The 20,563-nt window shown below is 36.0% G+C and overlaps 3 protein-coding genes across 6 annotated transcripts in view; 2 read left to right on the top strand and 1 right to left on the bottom strand.

Moving 5' to 3' along the window:
• kdm8 (lysine (K)-specific demethylase 8) overlaps positions 1–4,501 on the top strand; it is a 12,584-nt gene extending 8,083 nt beyond the window's left edge. Inside the window, exons 6-9 of one of the 2 annotated variants that reach the window (XM_044099465.1) lie at positions 839–988; positions 1,070–1,162; positions 1,261–1,415; positions 4,365–4,501. In XM_044099465.1, coding sequence (XP_043955400.1) covers positions 839–988; positions 1,070–1,162; positions 1,261–1,415; positions 4,365–4,413 — 447 coding nt within the window. In that variant the 3' untranslated portion in view covers positions 4,414–4,501. Of the gene's footprint in view, positions 1–838; positions 989–1,069; positions 1,163–1,260; positions 1,459–4,364 lie in introns of those variants that run through there. The other variant, XM_044099466.1, reaches the window with a different exon arrangement.
• LOC122821496 (UNC93-like protein MFSD11) lies at positions 4,399–15,286 on the bottom strand. 2 transcript variants are annotated; one of them, XM_044099464.1, is made up of 13 exons: positions 14,832–15,286; positions 14,359–14,414; positions 14,167–14,274; positions 14,003–14,082; positions 12,572–12,668; positions 9,496–9,554; positions 9,172–9,316; positions 8,460–8,509; positions 6,771–6,836; positions 6,563–6,688; positions 6,316–6,490; positions 6,076–6,211; positions 4,399–4,551 (listed from the first exon to the last, which is right to left on the bottom strand). In XM_044099464.1, exons 1-13 carry the CDS (start codon positions 14,919–14,921, stop codon positions 4,399–4,401), a joined length of 1,341 nt encoding a protein of 446 aa, XP_043955399.1. In that variant the 5' UTR covers positions 14,922–15,286. The 2 variants fall into 2 exon arrangements, with proteins under 2 accessions (XP_043955399.1, XP_043955396.1); XM_044099461.1 differs by having other exon boundaries at positions 6,316–6,688.
• Positions 14,820–20,563, top strand: ubfd1 (ubiquitin family domain containing 1). 2 transcript variants are annotated; one of them, XM_044099469.1, is made up of 7 exons: positions 14,820–14,900; positions 17,527–17,805; positions 17,900–18,108; positions 18,182–18,247; positions 18,358–18,463; positions 18,552–18,634; positions 20,126–20,563. In XM_044099469.1, exons 2-7 carry the CDS (start codon positions 17,544–17,546, stop codon positions 20,234–20,236), a joined length of 837 nt encoding a protein of 278 aa, XP_043955404.1. In that variant the 5' UTR covers positions 14,820–14,900; positions 17,527–17,543; the 3' UTR covers positions 20,237–20,563. The 2 variants fall into 2 exon arrangements, with proteins under 2 accessions (XP_043955404.1, XP_043955402.1); XM_044099467.1 differs by lacking the exon at positions 14,820–14,900 and adding an exon at positions 15,950–16,210.

Below are 20,563 nucleotides of genomic sequence, written 5' to 3'. Positions count from 1 at the left end.
GCAGGTGGTGAAAGTAATACACCATTAAGTTGGAGGCCAACCTCCATTAAAAAAGAAAAAGAAGTGACAGTCTGGGGCCGCGTTGTGATCTGAGTGATCTGTTGTAATTGATGGAATCATGACCCATCTGGTTGTAGTCTTAAAAACAAGTGGTTTGGTTATACAGCAGCATAACAGTGCAAAGCACACAAGCACGTTAAACCCCGAGTAACTTAGAAAAACAAATTACAATTTTGGAGCTACCTAGTCAAAGTCTCGAATTAAATCTGATTGAGATGCTGTGACCTTAAGCAGGTTAGTTCGACTCAAAAATGAATGTGTGTACAATGTGCCTGTGCTAAAACAATTCAGCAGAAGAAAAGTGTGCCAAAATTCTTCCACAACAATGTAAAAAAACCCTCATTCCCAGCTGTTGGAAACATTTGATGGCAGTCGTTGGCTCCAAGCGTGACACAACTAGTTATTAGGGGCTATGGGCAATCCCTTATTCGCTTAGAGCCAGATTTCTCTGGATAGATTTTTTCATATGAATAAAAAGTAGTTTTTTTTAATTTGATGATCTGAAACCTCCAAGTGTGAGAAAAATGCAAAAATAAAAAAGAAATCTCTTTCACAGCACTGTTATACACATGCTGTATCGTTAACAGCATGGTGAGCAGATAAATTCATCATTGCCTCATTGAAAACCATACAAATGAAGTTATAATAACTTCAATGATGATTTTTTTCAGTTGCTGAAAAATAATGTCGAATGCTCCAAAACTAATTTCATTAGTGTATGTTCTTTTTGTTTCATTTTCTGCCTTAGATGTCCTATAATGTCTTCCCTTAATTCTAGATCCCAGAATTAAAGGAAGACATTCGCATCCCGGATTATTGCTGTCTTGGTGAAGGAGATGAAGATGACATCACTGTAAATGCGTGGTTTGGACCCAAGGGTACGATATCTCCTCTTCACCAAGATCCTCAGCAGAACTTCCTGGCTCAGGTTGATACAGCTATTCTCTTTCTAAACAGCTGACACCTGATCAGAGAATAACCTCTTGGGATTTCCTTTGCATATCTACAGGTAGTGGGAAACAAATACATACGGCTGTATTCCCCAGAGGACACAGAGAAGCTTTATCCTCACGAATCCCAGCTTCTTCACAACACCAGTCAGGTGCGATTGACAAGTCTGTAGAGGAGAACATGTGTTGCACCTGCCAAGAAAAAAAAAAATAAATTCAGTGCTTCCAGTTTCTGAACTATTCTGTGCAGGTGGAGGTGGAGAGTCCAGATGCTGAACGCTTCCCTGAGTTTGTGAAGGCACCGTACCTCGAATGTGTCTTACAGCCTGGAGACGTGCTATTCATCCCTGTCAAATACTGGCACTATGTCCGATCTTTAGAAATCAGCTTCTCCGTCAGCTTCTGGTGGTCATGACTTTATTTCATAATAAAACACATTTACTCTCAATTTCGCTGCTAATAGTTTTTACCCAATGAGAAGCTAATTTCCTTTAATGCTACATCAGACAAACCTTTGAACGCTGAACACACACTGCTGAATGATTAGTCTCAGTTTAGCTGCAGATGATTGAGACAACATTTACTGTGTGCAAAGCTAAATGCTCCACAAACTAACCAAAACTCCTACAGTTATTAGTCATCTGATTTGATATTATTCTCTTTGGAAATTGGCTTATTTAATTGTCTACTCCACCTCATTCCTACAACGTGTGATTTCCATAATTCTGGGAAAATGAGACAAGTCCTCAAATTTAATAACCGAGCGAGCTACAGGTACAGAACAGTTGTAACTCTGAATAAAACGACAGTCTGAGGCAATCAAGCAGGTCACAGAAGGAAATGATTGAAGTAAATGAACCAATCTCTTGGGCATACACAAACTCCTAAATTAAAACAGCCTCACTGGATAAAAGCCCTAATGGTGAAAACTCATTCTCTCGCATCTAAAAGCACAATAACTGACAACACAGAGCGCACGCTGCGCTTTTCAAGGCCCCAGTCGTGCATGCTGCAAGTCCATTTCAATCAGATCCACCTATTAGGACTGTGAGGATGTGGCAAAATGAAGCAGATCAGCCCCGGTGTGCACATTTGTTCAAGTTATCAACCAAAGGTGCGGTAGGCTGAAGTGGTGCTTTGGGAAATCAAGCTGGTGTTCGTCGGGTGGAGCTGAAGGGCTGTGGGGACGCTCAATTAAAACAAAAGCTCAATAAACACAACAAAAATTATATTTTGTCAATATTGTCTCTAACTCAACTGAACATATGCTGAATTCTGTGCTTGAGACTTTTAGGACTACTCATGCATTAAACATACTAGTATTGAGGTAATAGACTTATCCTAACTGAGCTCACTCCTTACAAGGTTACTCCACTAAACTAATAACACAGATCGTGCTGGGATGTAATTTTGGGGCTAAATGCTGTAAACTTTCATTAACCCTTCCGTTCTTTGTTATATCAGTAAGTGACACAATTGACTTGAGATTTCACTAACCTGCTTTTTCTCATTATAATTTAATCAATACTCAATTACCTATAAAGTAATGTGAGACCAGTGGGCTTCTGACCTTTTCACTGAAACTGAGCCGTGCATGCTCCTTTTTGATTAATAGCGTTATTGATTTTTAAACAAATCTGACAAATTGGGGTTAAAATTAAGTGATTCGGCTGGGGAGATTGGCTACAAGCTGGAGGTCCATGTTGTGGTCAATTAAAAATTAATTTAAAAGACCACAATTCACAAAAATCACAGGAGTCGTAGCAAAAATCGCAAGGTATGTGTTTATAGAGTGCTAAGAAGGTTGTGTGAGTTTGTCAAAGTCACCCTCGATAAACATCTTCTCAGTTTTCAGTGTTGTTGAATACTAAATCCTCTGAGTTTAACACACAATATTACTTAGCAATAAGTATGACAAATCTATTTGATGAAAATCACAATTTAATGCATTAATTTAAAAATAATGCACAATATATAAAATCATTTATTTATTATCTTTACAAGTGTTTACATAGATTAAATATAGGTTTTTAATAAAACCAGTTAATGTAGATATGTTCAAGCATAAATCTTATTTATTAAATCTGTACATTTATATATATTTCCACATGAAGCAGTTGATAATAAATAAAATAGAGAGTTAACATCTTTGAGTAAAAACCTTGTGAATGGATCCCCTGTACATAAGATCTATCTGGTGTTAAGATTTTTTATAATTTTTTTTCACCTATATATTCACAAAGAGAATTGACATAACTCATTTTATAAAGGAAATACTGTCTTGTTGCAATGATTGGACTATTCAGACTTAAGCATCCCACCAAAATATATTGTAACTCTGGAATATTGATTATGCATTCATTTTATATATAATTTAAATAAAAGCGGATTTTGGTAAAAACCACATTAAGATTAATGATTTTTGTGATGTGCTACAATACGGTCAGATACTTCTATGGTTTTCTGGTCTTAAGGTTCATCATTATGAGTTACTCATGTTCACTTCAAATTAAACATATTTGCTAAAAACATACTGAGCACCATAGCAACAATTCTTACGTTACATCGATGTAAAGGACTTTTAAGTCCAAGCAGAAAAGAGGGGAAACACATTTTGACAGAACACAGACTGATGTAACACACAGTCTGACTTTGGACATCCGCTAAATTTACCTGTTAGCAAGTATATTTAATTTGTACCAACTAAAGGTATACATTTAATATTTATATTTGAATTTAACTCTACCTCCATGTATTTAAAAATAAATACTCAACATTTAAAATGTATAGATATTTTAATAAATTATATTGTTTTTAACATTTATATTTGATGCATATTAAATATTTATTATGATATTATTAATTCAAACCCTATTTATGACAGGTTTTAGGCTAAAACGCATAGATAGGAATTTGTGTGCGTAATTTTCAGCAATGGCAACGCCTTGTGCAAGCAACAGTCACAGGATTCAAACGTGTGTTAAACTTTTATTATTCAAAGATTTACCAAAAGGAAGAAACATTTACACTATAAAGCAAAATGTACAAACATGACATAAAGTAGTGATTGTCAGGCATTATTTAGTATCATTTATATAAAAAAAAAAGGTGTAGATACATAAAATATTAGAATTTTCATTACGACAAACCTGAGCTAGAAATAATGTAGAGTATAATATAAAACAAGTGGATATAACCGTTTAACCACAACACTGTCAACTGAAAACATTCTAACATATTGCGGCAGCTGATAATTCTGTGGTTCTTCATTGATTACTTTATTACAATGATACATTTTTTTTAAAAATAAAATAAAATGCAAGACTGAGTTTCAGGACTACATTTGTTTTCCAGGACACAAATGATTCCGACCACAGAATTCTGCTTTTCAAAATTCCTGTGAATCCATGGAGTACTCCTGTATCCTCTCAACTACGAAGAAGCAGAGAGTTCCAGTAAAGCCGAGGACGACCAGAAGCAGGAGTTGCCACGTCAGCAGAAGGTAGCCGCTGTAGAAGAACGCCACTGCTGCACTCACAGACTAACAGGAAACATAAATTTTATTGTTGGTTATGAGAAGAAAGAACTGCAAGCTTTGCAACATCTCATCTGTAGCCATGTTTGTCCAACTGTGGAACATGTTACATGGGTGGTATTTGAGCTACCTCTAGTGGTACTCAGAAGAAATTTTGGCATTAATTACAAAGTAAATATGTACAAATTAGCTGTGACAAAGTGAACAACAGTGCACTAGGAACAGTTTGCTAGGTGTGATGTATGTTTTTTTTTTCTACATAGCTCTGAAGGTAGAACATGGATCTGACAAAGACATCAAACCCAACTTAACCATGTTGGAGTTCCATGTTCCAAAACCACCAGGATGTATCAGTTGATTCCTTTACCTTTTTTTACAGTGGTTATCACTAACTTTCATATGAAAGGCAGCCATGTTGAATTTTAGGGTCAGCGTTGGTGAGAGTCCATCACTTTTCCTCATCGCCATTTTGAATTACATGACAGTTGAGAATTTCATCTTTTATAGATATGTTGTTTTCAGATTTACTACAGTTTTAAAATGTCTGACAAAATTGTTGTAAAGTTTGGGAACTACTGGACTAGAAAGACCAGTCTGTTTGAAAGAAGTAACATCTTCTCATTTGTCAGATTAAATGTAACTTTTGAAAATAACATTTAAATATAAAAAATGTATTAAATATACTTTTAATACGTCTCTATATTGAAAATATATACCTTTTTGGTGTCCTGATGTGATATTCTAATCTTAAATGTGATTTCATTAGTTGAAAATCTGCGTAATTAACAGAATAATGGCCTGAAATAAATTCACTTTTCAATAATCTAATGTGTTTAATATGACTGTAATTGTCCCATATTTTAACATAATTGGCTTGATGAAATCAGTCTAGTTTGTTTTAATTATAATTAAATATTTAAAATCATCCAGCAAATTTTAATTTTTGCTAATCTGAATAAACACAAAAAGCAGTTTTCAAATGAGTATTTAATCTATCAACAACCCGTTCCTGTGTTAAAATGTAATTGGTCCCTAAATCAAACAATTGACTGTTCCAGCAGAGTGCTTATTGCAAAAGTGATCAGGAACTTTGTGGCTTATCTGATCAGCAGTGGTTTTCACATTTGATGTTTGGATAGTTTTCTCCATTATGAAATAAAATTCTCAAATGCAAACTGCTAAAAAGAAAAAAGAAAGAAATTTGTATGAAGACAAATACTTTTTCTTTTTCATAGCACTGCATGCCAACATAAAGTTAAAAGACTTGCTCATTATAATACCTTGAAAAATATGTTCCACTATTTGAAAAGCAAGCTTAGAAAATATCACAATTTCCTAGAGGTAATTCTTTTTCAGGATCAACTATGCTGCAAAGAAAAGAGGGCGAGGTGAAGATTTGCCTTCCTGACACCTTCCATCCCTATTAATGAGACTTCAGCTGAATTTATTTCACACTTGACAGGACAACATTTTGACTGAGCTTTGCTCGGCTCTGCTAACAATGTCTGAGAATTGGCAATCGAGGATTACCTGGATGAATTTAAAGATGGCGAAGGCAGACGTGCTTTGTTCGGCGTAAACATGGCCCAATATGCTGTAGAGCTGCGTGTTGAAGCAACTATCTCCAAGTCCAAGCAGGAAGGAGCACAGCAGGGCAATGGATGCACTGAAGGAGAAAACAAAATGCTTATTAATAACATGACATGAATAATAACTGCCTGTCCGGAAGCTTGAATTCCCTCCTGTTAAATAATGAGAGAAACCACCTACGATGGGCTTAGAAATGGATTTTTTTTTGTGGTAGTTTCAACGACGACAGGCGCGTCATCTGGGATGTTGAGGAAAATCAGGTAGGAAGCAACGAAATGGACGACCATCCCCAGAAACACCACCGAGGTTCGTCTGAAGCGACTGTTTTTGCACAGGAGTCCAAACAACCCCCCACCTGAAGGGACAAAGAATACTGCAAGAACCTCTCCTGGGTTTTTAAATCTCTGTGAGCAGTGCGTTGACCCACCTATTATTTCTCCGATGCCCACCACTATCCCAGAGATCCCAATCAAGCCCTTGGCTGCTTCTCCAAAGTGGGCAGTTGCGCCGATGCACGTTCCGTACACTCCACTGTAGAAAGACAGCTCAAGCCCTGGAGAACCGGGACAGTGTGTTTTCAGCTCCAACTTCAAACATTTCACAAGAGGCAGGACGATTTTCTACATTTCCCCTACCGCTGTAGACCATGCAGGGACTCAGGAGCATTATCGTTTTTGTCTTCAATAGATGCAGGATGGTTTCTGTAAGAAAAAGAAAATAAAATTCAATGCACTCATTTGAATTGCCAATGAAGCCATTTTTTTTTTTTGAACAAATATGCCTCGTTTACTGCTTCACAAAGCGTGGATTAAAATGCAGACATTAAAGTCCAATTTTCTCCTTAGAATTAAAGTTCTGTGCTGGAAGAGGATGGGGAAAAAACAAGACGAGCCAAAGAGCCACATTTAAATGCAGAAAGGAAAGCACCCAGGAGAGGCTTCCATTCAGGCTGTTAGAGAAATCTAGATTTTAGGGCAGAAATCCCAGTAGGTTTGTTTATGTATGCCTCGATGCCCTTTCTGACATGAATCAGCATGCATCTTTGATAAACCCGATATCTTTCGAGGCAGGTGCACACAAGTCTACGTGTGCACAAGATACACACGAGACAAAGAGCAATCAGATCATCCAAACAACCTGGGGCAGCACTGAAAGCAGGAGCAACTGCGGCATAGTTTCCAGTTGACAAACAGAGAGATAATCTGAGATAAACTCACGCTAAGGCACTGTCTGTGTACTCTGTCGCGTAGCAGGGAGATTTTTATCCACATGAAAGCAAGTTTTACTTGAAGAAAAACAAAACTGCCTGCTAGCTGCAGAATGGAAGCAGTCAGATGTGACGCAAATACAAATCACCAGGAAACAAAAGAAAAATGTCAAGTTATTTTGTGGGGGGTGGAAATGGGTGGGAGCCAAGGGGGGTGGAGGTCTCTTAGATTTCTAATGGTTTCATATCAGGTGTGAAAAACTATTGGGTGAAAAAAAGCACAGCATTGTGATGCCATCAGTCATTTTGGGCCTTATTTGCAACACAAAGCTCAAGATAAAGACTGTAGTAAATGTAAGTTAAAGTTGAATTAAGTAAATGTAAGATTTTTTTTTTTTTTATTCCATAAAGTACTTAGTGTTTGAACAGAATTACTCCTCCAAAGGTTTCTCAGTAAAATACATAAGAAAATAAATAATGTTTGGGTTTATATGTTAACAACACATTCTCAGAATTATTCTTTTTTTTTTATTCCTTATTAACTTTATTTAATTATATACAATTATATATACTGTGAGCCTAAATGCAGCAGCTTGTGTATTTATTGAGTGCATCTGAATAAATTTAAATATTATTAACTCAATTATAAAATCCCCAATGTCTCATAAATTAGACAGATTTATTAAAACTAGAGCAATATGTTTCAGTTATTTTTGTGTATTTTGATAATTTTCTACCACATTTCACTCAACTTTCCACTAATATAATGGCACACAGAACTTTGTGAACAGTCAACTTCTCTGTCAATAACTTTTTATGACTGTCATGTGGACAACTGTCAAGTCAGTAGTCTTATAACTGTGTAGGCTATAACAAAATTATAAATATTCCAACCTTGGATTTAAGTGCATATTCAACGAGAAAGAAAGTGTAAAGTTAAGAAAGAAATCCTTTTAGCAAAACCATCTGTACCTCCAACAATAACTATACAACTCAAATCTTTTTTTTAATGAATCAGATCAGCAAGTAACCCGGCCATAACCTCCATAAAAGTGACATCTTTTACTGCAATTCTGATCCTGTGTAATATTTAAATAAAGTCTAAATAAAAACTTACGGAACTGTGTTTTGGTATCCTGAAGAGCGGTGTTTGCTCTGTTCTTGTACCTAAACAGCAGAGGAGACATTGATGTTAAACTTCTACAATACTCAAACTGATCAATAGAAATCAATTACTCAGCCACACAGAGAAATGCCTTCCTTTACACCAGAGCAAATGTGAAGTGAACTATATCTTTAAGACAGCATAGTTTCTTTACGTGCCATTTGGAAAAGCTTTTGTGCATAAATACTTCTCATCTGACTTTCAGTCATCTTTCTTTTCAGATTCTCATCCACATTCATGGAAATTAAAATTAAAAAACATATTGAGGGCCTTTCTTGCCACACTCAACAGTTCTACATCTTAGCTGGCCCGGATCTGCCTGATTGCAGCGCACTCTTCTTGAATGCCGTCACTGGGCTCGACTAGGTCAAAGTTACAAAAACCTGGACAAAAAAAATTTGAGTGTAATTTTGTTGAAGGACAAATCCGGTTCCAAATTTCTGCAAAGCTGTACCATTACCTTCATCTTGACAAACACTTAGAAAATCCAAGGCAGGCAATTTGGAGGAAAATCATTTTGTGGATAAAAAAAAGCTATGTAAATTCACAACTGTTTCCTCTTTGATTTGTTATGTTATTCCTGAGTGACGACCTCAGTACATTCTGGTTGATTTTGTAGGACCACGGGGAAAGAGGTGTAATTATCTGAAGGACGGTCCTTTACATTGTGCGCGTTGAGAGCAGCGACTGCCCTTCCTCTTCAGACAGTAGCTCCTCTTCACGATGACTCGTCCTCAAGACCAGGAAGCTGAGCGTGCCAAGGATGGAGGAGACCAGCAGGAACAGAAAAATATTCCTCCTGCTGCTGTCTGAGATTAAAATAAACGGCTTTAATAAAAGGCGACAGATATTTTAAGACCGTCGAGCTGAGACAGATTTATAATTACCACCCAGTCGTATAATCCTGTGTGATGATAATTTATTTGCATCATCGTGCAACATTTTTGCTCTTATAACCAAAACGGTAATTAGCCGAGTCTGACTTCACCTGATATTTCTGATTTTCCGTTCCAGTCGAGGTAAATGTAAAGATTCCCAAACAGCATGCTGCAAATGAAAGGGACTCTATTAATTATTAATGAATGGAGAAAAAAAAGCTTCTATTGTCTTTCTGATTATTAGCACAGCTGGCCTGTTTGTTTTCACCCGTCCATAAATATGACGGCCACTTTCCCTTTAGGGAGCTTTTAAATCAAGCCTGCTGTACAAGTACACACTGCTCACAATTGTTCTTTATATATTATATAGTGCACTGTATATTCACTATATGCCATATTATCCCAGTGTCAGCATTCTGTGTGAAGTTTATGGAGCGTGGCACCCACAGAAATCCCCACAATGAAATGTAAAATGTAGCCTCTGCTTGTCGTTACATAAAAGAACAAATGTTGTCTCTCTGAAAAGTCCCATAATGTAACACATCAGCTGCTATCATGCAAAAACTGCTACTGATCAGCAGTAAGTCTGTCCATGTTTCATTTTGAGCATGGTTCTAGGTGGCGTTGTTTTCTTTTTTCTTCCAATGTTTTCATCTGTTCTCGATTGATTTTTTTAAAACGAATGAATCTACTATTCTTCCATGCTCATGTGAGCGAAAAGCAAAAATGCAAGTCTGCATCACATTTTAAAGATTAGAAATATACTAGAATGGATTGAGACTTGGTGTTAAAAAGATTGATTTTATTTGATGTTCACCAGAAGTTCTGCCAAGGAGGAGTGGGGGAGGCCTGGGCAGTGGCAGATCCTTTATACTCACAGACCCAACACTGTTTCCTTCTCCACTAAATCTGTGCTAAAACATAATTTTTATTTATTTATTTATTATTTTTTGTAGGAATGGGGATATGAGAAAGACTTTGTGAAATGTATGTATTTGTTTATTTATTTATTTTGTGGCATAAAGATGTTGAAGTTCTGTTATGGCCTTGAGCTTTTGTGTGCTACAGTGAAATTAAAAGAATGCATGATCTCCGTCTGGGGACTCCTTGTGAAAACATTGTGGAATACACAAAACCTAAATGAATTTCAGCAACGCACATTTGCAAAATTATATTTCAGAATAAAAAAACTTGAATCATTGGTCAGTACTTAGACAAGGTGTACAAATGAGAGGAATTTAAGAACCACTGTTAATTTGCTTAGAAGAGATAAGAATCTCCTAAGAGTTAAAAAAAATCCTAAACACTTAATGGACTCTTGTCCATCAATTTTCATGTTTGCCATAAAGAGACGAATAAACAACCGTGTTCAACTTAGTCCTGCTAAAGGAAAAAAAAAACTATTCATCTGGAAAAAAAGGTTATTCTCTATCTCAACTCTAAATCATGTGGTTATGCGTAAATGAGCTTTTAGAAATGTTTTATGAATTGTAACCATGAGAAGTGAGCTGTCCAATTTAAAAAAATATGTGGTTAGGAGGAAGTGAAACACTGCATTTCACAGCTTTAGCTCTGTACCATCTCTTAAACGTTGAAGTGGTGGTATCTTGGTCTGGACTTGTTTTGCTCAACTTGCAACTGATTAACTTACTAACACAGATCTAAACTCAAAAAAGAAGTTCTCAATTGTTTCAAGGAATGTTTCTTTAAGTTGATGCTTTGATGTATTTCTTGGTCTTCTGTGTTGTTTCTTTCTAACAAACTTAACCATTTAGTTTGTATTTTCTCAAAATGTCAAAAAAAAGCTTGCCAGTTGAGTGAGTAAAAATTGAAATTATAGGGGATTCTATAATTTTTCCACAACAGTAAGTAATTAATTTTTTTTCTTTCCCTTCTACTTGTTTTATAATGACTTTTTTTTTTCATTTTTGCAAGGTGCTTTTAAGGCAGCAGGCCGTGATTAAATAATATGACTTCCTTGTTCTTAAGGATGTCTTAATAACTATGCGGGCAATTCAGAATGAGAAAATCTCATCAACTTTTATGATAATTATAGCCAGTCTGTGTAAGTTTTAAGCATTTTACCCTTTAAACATAACCCATAATCTGTATGCATCAAGCCTCTTTTCTGCTTTTTGGAGCTTAAAAAGCTGTGACCTTTAATTGATGTTTTTCCACTTGGTGGATTAGTGTAATAAAAAAAAAAACCTATGAGCAAGATGTTAAGTGAACCATTTGAAAAATTATGTTTGAGTGGTAGAAAATGTTACCTACATTAATTTTATCTTTTAGAAATAATGAATTTCTGCCTGTGGTGAGGTTTTCACATAAATAAGCGAGGTTTCAAAGAAAAAAAAAAAAACATCCATTAAATATCTAAATCTATTTCTGTCTTTGATTAAATATCCATAAACATATGGTCTCCTTCCAAGAACCCCGGTAAGGAGAAAGGAGAAGCAGAGGCTATTCAAGACTGCTAACAGTGGCATTCTGTGTTTGTGTTTGCAGCCTGGGAGCGACTGAATCATAAGTTTATTACGGCCGTGATCATCCCTGCAGAGTCAGATTAGCATGGCCCTATTGGGAGCTTTGGCACAGGTGACAGCCAATGTAATTATAATACTAATTCAATTTGCAAATTGGAGCAAACACAAATTAGCTGCCCAAGCCGGCGTGCATGAGAAATGGGCCACATCCAAGAAACGAAAAGGGCCAAATCTTGCTTGCTGTGCTTTTAAGGAGCTTTGATGTGTTTAGTTTTAACACAGAGAGAGAGAGACTAACGGCAGCAACATGTTTTATTAAAATCTGATTATGGTAAATGAAGAGCAAAGGAACATATCCTGCTGAGACATAATGTGTTCCGGACAGGAATTCTGGCAGCTTGAGTACAATTAAGACCTGGACAAATGTAGAGACTTAGCATTAAGAATTAAGAAAATATTGAAAAATAAAAGTTTCTCCAATTTTAGGAACACATTATACAATGAGGACTAATTAAAAACTGGTATGAGAAATCTTAAATTCCCAAATACAACAAAAGTTTCTGTAATATTAATTCTTCCATGTACAATAATTCAAGTTCTGAAATAATATGTGTTTTGAGCAAACCTCAAAATATGGACCAGAATTACACCATGCATGCATTCCCATTTTGACTGAGCCTGGCGTATAATGTGTAGCTACCTGCATTGTAGTAGACCCCAGAACAACCCGGTGTTCCTGTTGATGGTGGAAGCTTCGGAGTTTTCCACCAGGAAGTGCCCCTGCGCAGTCCAGAGCACTACACGACGCAGAGAGGGAAAAGATATTCACCACTCAGTTGCTGACAAGAAGGGATAAATGACGCTGGTGTGTAAGTAAGTAATGCATTCAAATATTCAGTGGCCAAAAGATAAAAAATGCAACTGATTGCAGTGTTTCGAGGCAGCATTAAAAAAGAAAACTGCTCCAAATTATTTTTTGTGTTATTCCTTTAAATAGTAAGTAGACGGTCTTCTCTGTATTTTCACCAACATTTATGAGTAAACTCAAGATGCTCTATGTTACTTGGAGACACAGTTCCTAACCCATTTAAGTTCTAATTCAGGATACACTGTTTATAGCATTGTCGTATTCCAGGCGCAATAATCCCTGTACGCATGATTAACCACAACTTTGATTCTTATTTATTTATTTTTTACCGCAGACAAACAGAGCTTCCATAGGCTGCAGTAGCCCAAGGCAAGCATGTTGAACTATTTACAAGCTTTAAATTTCTTCAGCTATTCTTAATACCCTGTATGCTGTTTCACTATGTATTCTCAGTGAAAGCAATTAAGCTTACAGACAAATACAAATAGTATAGCTGCTTCAGGTCTTTTTATTTATATAAATATAGGGTCGGTGAAAAGTTTACATAAACTCATTATTAGGAATAATTCATTTTAGGTTTTCAAGATAGTTTAATTTTGACTACAGACTTTTTGTAGCCATCAACAGGCTTCTGGCAATTCTGGCTGGATTTTGACCACTCTTCTATGGAGAGTTTTTCTAAGCTTTCTGTAATGTTGAGACGGACCTTGAGTTTGAGCAAGGTCTGCAAATTTTCCAACAGATTTGAGGATCTGGGATAGCCTTTTTATTTCTATAATCAATACCAGTATGTCCATTTAAAAACTAGTTTTGCGTGTGTTTCATATTATTGTCCTTTTTGTACACCCAACTGGGTTGAAGCTGCAAACATCTGCAGCAAATTGTTATTCTCTAAGGAAGGAGATTGGAGATTCGTTAGGCTGTTTACGAACAGATGGGAAACTAAAGACTGCGGCATATTTATTAAAAACTGGAAGAGTCCAGACTACCTCCGTCTCTGTCCATGGAGAAGTGAGGTTTTTAAACTGACACTTTCAAGTCCAACTAAAATTTGCTGACATAAATTGAGCTGTTTGGTCAATATAAGCACAACTATGTTTAGATGAGTCATGTCAGGCATGGAGGTGGTAGCATCATGCTGAGGGTCTGATTTGCTTCAAATGTACCAATGCATTGCACAAAGGAGTAGGAATAACAAAACTTCCATTACAAATTTATAGCTAACCAAAATATAGGGAGAGAATTTATGAAATGGGAACTTACACGCTGCTCCTATACCGATGAGAACAGAGGTCAGGTAAAATGACCAAGTAGAGGGCATGATGAACACTGCAATGTAACCACTAAACAAAAGCACAGCAATGACCCACATGTTTAAGCATTTGTGTTCTTGCATCTGTTTCTCTACTCAGCACAACCAAGTTTACCTATAAAGTAGGCCACTCAAAAACATGGTCATTTTCGCTCCAATAACTGTAACAACAGTTGGTGCAATCAGATTGGAGAACGAAAAAACTCCATAGATGATCCCTAGACTGCAGAAGAAGTAAAGAAAGTACAGTTAGCATCTTTATGCGTTTTTAATTTGGTGAAATAAACTTTTTCTTTCTTTCTTTTACCTGTGGTAACCACTTCCGCTGAAAGTTGAATTGTTCAGACTTTTCACCACAGTTTGCTGAAAGGAAAACAAATATATATATATATATAATAAAAATATGAATTAGGGTTGTCAAGAGTTTAGAGCCTATTTAGCTTCAGGTCATTCATCCTGTGAAAATTTCACTGACCATTGAGGAAAATCAGAAACACGAGAAGCGCCTGACTAACTCCTCTGACTTCCATTTCCTTCACTTTACAAAAAGCAGCAGCAGACTGATTTTCTTGTTTACGCTTTCATTTATAAAACGCACAGCTATAGTACAGAAAAAAGTAAATAAATAATAGCTGCGAATTGCACGTGTTGATTTGTAACACAAGATTTCTTTTTTGAGACATTGTTTCAATTAAAATATATCTTCAATCTGCAAAATCAGGATTTGAGGAATCCACACCAAAAGCACCATGGTAAACAGATGATAATTTTTGAACTTACTTCAACGTTCCCACAGGTGGTGAAGGCGGTGAAAATGAACAGAAACCCTACACCCAAAACCACAACGTTGTAAGTCCTTCTGTCTGCCATTCTGTCTTTTTCTTCCTCCTAATACATTATAAGTATTAGTGCTTTAAAAGTCCTCTGTCGATGAATTCCACCTACAACTCTTAAACTCTGGAGGATCCGAATGTCTCCATTTTTACAAAGTTTACTAACTGTTTAGTTACAGTTTTATTCGCAAACAGCAACCAGAGGAGCATTGATGAGATGCAAATAGAAGGCAACAGTGAAGCACTGTACACGAGAACACTTCCTTCCTATTATACAGAGTACACATGACAACTTGTGACTTTAATTACAAGCAGTTTTTCCGCTCTTTTTCCTTTTCACTCAGACTTTTTCTTTCGTCGTCATGAGGACGGTCGTAACAGTAGTTCTGGGTTCTGCCTCTTCTGTCCGCGTAATTTGTGGTAATTTGTGTTTGCTGCCGTCTGGAGGTGGCCACGGGAAACGTACCTTCATGAAAATTACTGAACATTTGCAAAATATGAATAAAAACTTCAACAATTACAAAACAATTATTGTGTTACAACGTAATCTGAGATTTATATAATATACTCTACTGGGTATTGTGAATCTATTTAGTTTTCAGTTTTGATAATCCAAAGTGTATAAAAGCAAAGCAGTGAAATTGTGATATTATCCCAATATGCTGTCTTTACTTGTTATTTTTAACATAGTTGTATGGCTCTTTAAAATATTTTTAAGCGGCTGGCAAAAACATCGGAGTTTATTTTGAATTCTAAGATATTTTCAAAGACGGAAAACAAGATTAAAATTTCCATCGTTCGATGTCTTTTCTTGGCTACTACAGTGCAAAGATGCGCAAAATAACAAGAATGTGCACTGCCACTTACTTCCGCCTTCACATCCACGTTTTCCAGATGTGACTACTACGTACATGTCTACATTAAGTTTAAAATTATTTCTTTAAAAGTCTATTTTTAACAAAGATTATTTTATGGTTCTCATTTTCCCAATTAAACTCACAACAAAGTTACATATATCTGTATAGTTATGAATATTTTCCACATAAAATATTCTCCAAATGCGCATGCGCGTTTCTACCATATCCGTTTTATGACCAATTATCTGCAAATGCTTTAACTAAGTCAAGTTTGCGTAACTATATTTTTATATATATATATTGGATAATTAAATTATATTAACACATTGTTACCATCCATATCAAATCATTGGCGTGCCATAACTAACTTATTTTAGACTTTTCTTAGTGGTATCGGAGTCATCCTGCTTCCTGTATCCTCTGCCGCAAACCGACAGATTGTACACAATCATCATGGCGACGCAGGATGGTGGGTACAGAGAAAAATTAGCAAAAATACACAGAACATTTTTAGTTTACGTTTGTGTTGTAGCAATAAAACGTCACATATGTCTAATTTAGTCGTTGAAACATGCTGTTATTATTAGACGGTGATGTAAATGTGTGTTTTTCTGCTACGTTTTTTCTGTAAATGTTCAGCAGCGGTCCTGCTAGCAAACGTTAACGATAGCTATCATCAGTTACATTTATCTACATTTGACGACAGCTGCTATTAAGGTCGAAAGCATTAACAAGTGTGAACATTTGACCGTAAATTATCATTACATATATAAGACATTTAAAGATAATTAACGAAAGTATTGGAATCTCATGAGCGACTCACGGTAATGTGACTACTTCGGCTAAAATCCTCAGTTTTTGGGTGTTTGATTATTTTTTTGTTTTGTTATCTCTGTCATAATTGCAAAATTTGCGTTTGTTTATTTTGTTTTTTAAAAATTTCGTTCGTGGTACAAAACACTGTGGTGACTTTCATTAAATGTGAGCGATAGAACGAGCTAGAAAGACCTCGAGAGTGAATGCGGCTGAGGAGAAAAAAAAAAAAAGCGAAACTAGGAGAATCTTCAATGTGTTATATAAAAAACATCTTCACACCTTAAACATTCAGATGAGCAGGAGAATCTCAAGCAGTACTCAAATAGATTATCATGAAGTCCCACTGACTATATATGCACAGTGCTACTATAAAGGATACAAGGTAATCTTGAAACATTTTTGTATAGCATAAAAAAAACTTTACTAAGCAACATAATATGTTTATAATTTGGTTTTAGGTGAAAATGTAAACCAACAAGTCAGACGTTTTTCTGCAGAAAATTCAGTGTTTTGTTTGATCAAAGACAGTAAAGTGAGGAGGCTCAGAATCACATTTTCTCTTGGAATTCAGTGTTTCACAGGACATCAGTAGTTCAGTAAACAAGATAACAAATGTGTTTGCTCTAATTATCAGTTAAAGTATTCTTAATTGTTAGACTTATAGCTCCCTTTTCAGAATAACATGCTTTGCATTTTATTTGTTGTTGATTTAGAAATTTATCACACACTTTGATCTAAAATTAAAACTTACCCAGTTTTATTAATAACATTTGATCATAACACTATGCTGATTTTAGTGTTTTTAGTGTATAGTTACTTGTAACTAAAGATTTGTTTTACTTTTTCTTTAGTCTTAAAGAATTATATTCATATACATTTTCTCTGGAATAGACCGTGTTCTGCTGACATATATTCCAGGAATTCTTGTTTAATTTTATTTAAATAAATATAAACCGGATTCTTTTGTAGGAAGTGAAGGAGCCATAATGGACACCGAGACTGAGGCAAAGCCAAAAGAAGCCGAGGCATTTGGTGAAAATGTGGAAAAGGCCGATGCAGAATCTACATCTCTCACAGATGCAGGAAATGCCACAACTCAGGACTCTAGTATTAGCAATGGCGACGACGCAGACGACAAGCAGGAGACGGTGGACTTGAAGATTATCTGGAACAAGAACAAATACGACCTGAAAATTCCTGTCAACAGTACTGGAGCCAAGCTAAAAGAGAGGATCCATGCACTCACTGGTAGGAGAGTGAAATTGTTTAAATTACTTTTATATTACATTTTATAACAAATGTTGTTGACTAAGAACTGAAGGAGTTCTCACATTGCTTTTAGGTCTTCCACCAGCAATGCAGAAAGTGATGTACAAAGGACTGCTTCCAGAGGATAAGACGCTACGTGACATAAAGGTTACAAATGGGGCAAAAATAATGGTGGTTGGATCTACAATAAATGATGTATTAGCTGTTAACACACCGAAAGAGGTTATTCAGCAGGAAGTTAAAGCCGAGGAAAACAAGAAAGAGCCCTTATGCAGGCAAAAGGTAAGATTTTTCAACAACTCTGTTAAATATTGAAGTTGTATGGATTTTTTAAAAACCGGCATTGTGTCTTTAGCAACACAGGAAAGTACTGGACAAAGGTAAACCAGAAGATATAATGCCAGCTATCAAAGGAACAAAGGTGAGGGGTGATGATTTGAGCTCATTCATGTTAGCTACAGCTGTCCAACTTATGTTTTGTCTTTTGACTGAACTTACAAGGGATTAATAGCTCCTTTGTCGTACCAACAGGAACGATTACCAACGGTGCCTTTATCTGGAATGTTTAACAAATCCGGAGGAAAAGTAAGACTCACATTCAAACTGGAACAAGATCAGTTGTGGATCGGGACAAAAGGTGACGTTATGATTCCTGACTGAGGTCCCAGTGGTGCAGAGATGCTGACTATGTTAATGCAGTTATGCTTATGCTTTCTCACTTGCAGAGAGAACAGAGAAAGTTCCAATGGGCTCTATTAAAAATGTTGTGTCCGAACCCATCGAAGGCCATGAGGACTATCACATGATGGTAACTATTGTTGCTGCCTGCAAGTCAAATTTATGATTTAGCTGTAAAATAAAAGAAAAGAAAAATCTAATACTCAGAGTTAGCAGATGTGTGTTTGGGGTTTGCTACCCAGAAAAGTTCAGAAGGTAAGATTGTTTTATTTACTTACAGAAAAGGATGGAGCTCAGCTGTATTTTCTAAATAAAAAGTATTTTGAGGATATGAAAAGCTGTTGTAGCTTTGCCAGGAAAGCTTTGAGGGAGTTGTGTGCATCAGAGACTGAGTCATAATTTTCAGTGTTTTTCGGAGGAATATTCTCAGGAAAGGCTCTTTTAAGATAAAACTAGTAGTGTGGCCTTATAAAGAAATCTGTCAAAGATATGTGTCTCATAGCTTTGCACATATGGAAATTATCAACCACAGGATTTGCTTTATGAATCACAAACTAAGGTCATTATGCCGTGAAGTACTTTTCTTGGAACATACCTAGTATCTGTGCTTGTATGACAGAGAACTTATAAAACGTATTAATCAATCATCAGCTCCACCTTATCGAACACTTTAAGTTTAATAGGTTTAACTGGTTCAGGTTTTAGATCACAGTATGTACATTTGATCAATAGAGTTGCATCACAGTCCGTATACATGTTAGCAGAAATATTGAATCAGATTCTAGAATCACAGCTTTGCTTTGAGTTTAAACATCCTAATGAATGAAATGCACTGCACGGAGCTCAGCTCAGAGGGGAGAGAATTAAATTTTGTATGTTGTGCATTCTGTTAAAGCATTTCAGAAAAAAAAATGGAAAGGTGGTAGTTTTCTGCTTCCGGTCCTGGACAGTAGGCTGTAATTGATGGAGCAATAAAGTCTACTCTATACCAGAAAACCCAGAAATATTCCTTCAGTTTATAACCTTAAGCTCAATCACAGTTGTGTTATTCAGGAAGACAGGTATCTAAAGCATACCAGCAATCGTGTAAAAAAAAATATTCTACAAAATGGCCCAAATCTCTTCCATTTGCTATCAAGGTTGGCCGAAACAATTGTTAGGTTTAGGGTTGATTTACTATTAAATAGGGACAGTTTGATTTGGTAGCTTTTTTTTTCTTAATTAAACAAATAAAAATTTTAAAATTGCATCTTTATATTTCCCCAAGTTACACTGTCTGTTAAATGCATTCATATTAAGATAGAACACATAATGTATACTAACAAATATTGTTTCAGTGGTGGGATGTAAGGCCTGATGGCATGCAAACAGATGTTTTTTCCTTGTACTGACTGTAGGCTTGATGAAGTCTTGGTTGTGAGAGATCTGAAGACACAATGGATTGATAAGATCCAGTTGGGCATACAGTCCTTTGTCATTGTATTCAGTAAGACTTAGGTTTTCTCTCTGAAGACTTAAACAAGAGGCCTAACATGTATAAAAAAATGTCAGTCATGTGGGTAAGCTGTCATAGTCCTTGTAATCCCAAAATTCCTCACCAGTTTATCTTCCACTTCTGCAGGCTTTTCAGTTGGGTCCAACGGAAGCCTCTCAGTATTGGGTCTACTGGGTGCCTGCACAGTTTGTCGATGCAATCAAAGACACAGTCCTTGGAAAATGGCAGTATTTCTAATGTGCCTCTTTTTTTGACAATGATGAACTGGGATGGAGAGGAGCCAATTAAAAAAAAACAAACAAAAAAAACAAAAAAAAACTGGAGACTAAAGTGAGGCTTGAGGAACTGTTGGAAAGCTTTCTGAAGGAAACTGACGGATGCCTGTGGACTAACTATCTTGTTTTTAGGTTAAAAGTGCACTATGCGGCAGCATACAATTTCTCAGCCCTGTTGATCAATGTTTTCAGCAAATTCAAGGGAAAATAAAAGAAAAATGTACAGAAATTGCTAACACTTTTCTTCAGTTATTCTTAAAAAGAAATAAAATTTATTTAATGAAATAAA

This window comes from Gambusia affinis, linkage group LG19 (assembly GCF_019740435.1).
Source record: "Gambusia affinis linkage group LG19, SWU_Gaff_1.0, whole genome shotgun sequence".
Classification (NCBI taxonomy): Eukaryota; Metazoa; Chordata; class Actinopteri; order Cyprinodontiformes; family Poeciliidae; genus Gambusia; species Gambusia affinis.
Note: the sequence above shows the minus strand (reverse complement) of the source record. Positions and strands in the feature narration are given on the sequence as shown.

Coding starts and splice junctions, on each gene's coding strand:
- ubfd1 (XM_044099467.1), top strand. Junction 17,806..17,899: donor GAGGATCCATGCACTCACTG/GTAGGAGAGTGA, acceptor CATTGCTTTTAG/GTCTTCCACCAGCAATGCAG. Junction 18,248..18,357: donor CAGCTATCAAAGGAACAAAG/GTGAGGGGTGAT, acceptor TCGTACCAACAG/GAACGATTACCAACGGTGCC.
- LOC122821496 (XM_044099461.1), bottom strand. CDS start 14,921: ATGGCAGACAGAAGGACTTACAACGTTGTGGTTTTGGGTGTAGGGTTT. Junction 12,669..14,002: donor CATCGGTATAGGAGCAGCGT/GTAAGTTCCCAT, acceptor TGCGTCGTGTAG/TGCTCTGGACTGCGCAGGGG. Junction 6,837..8,459: donor GGATACCAAAACACAGTTCC/GTAAGTTTTTAT, acceptor TTTTTCTTACAG/AAACCATCCTGCATCTATTG.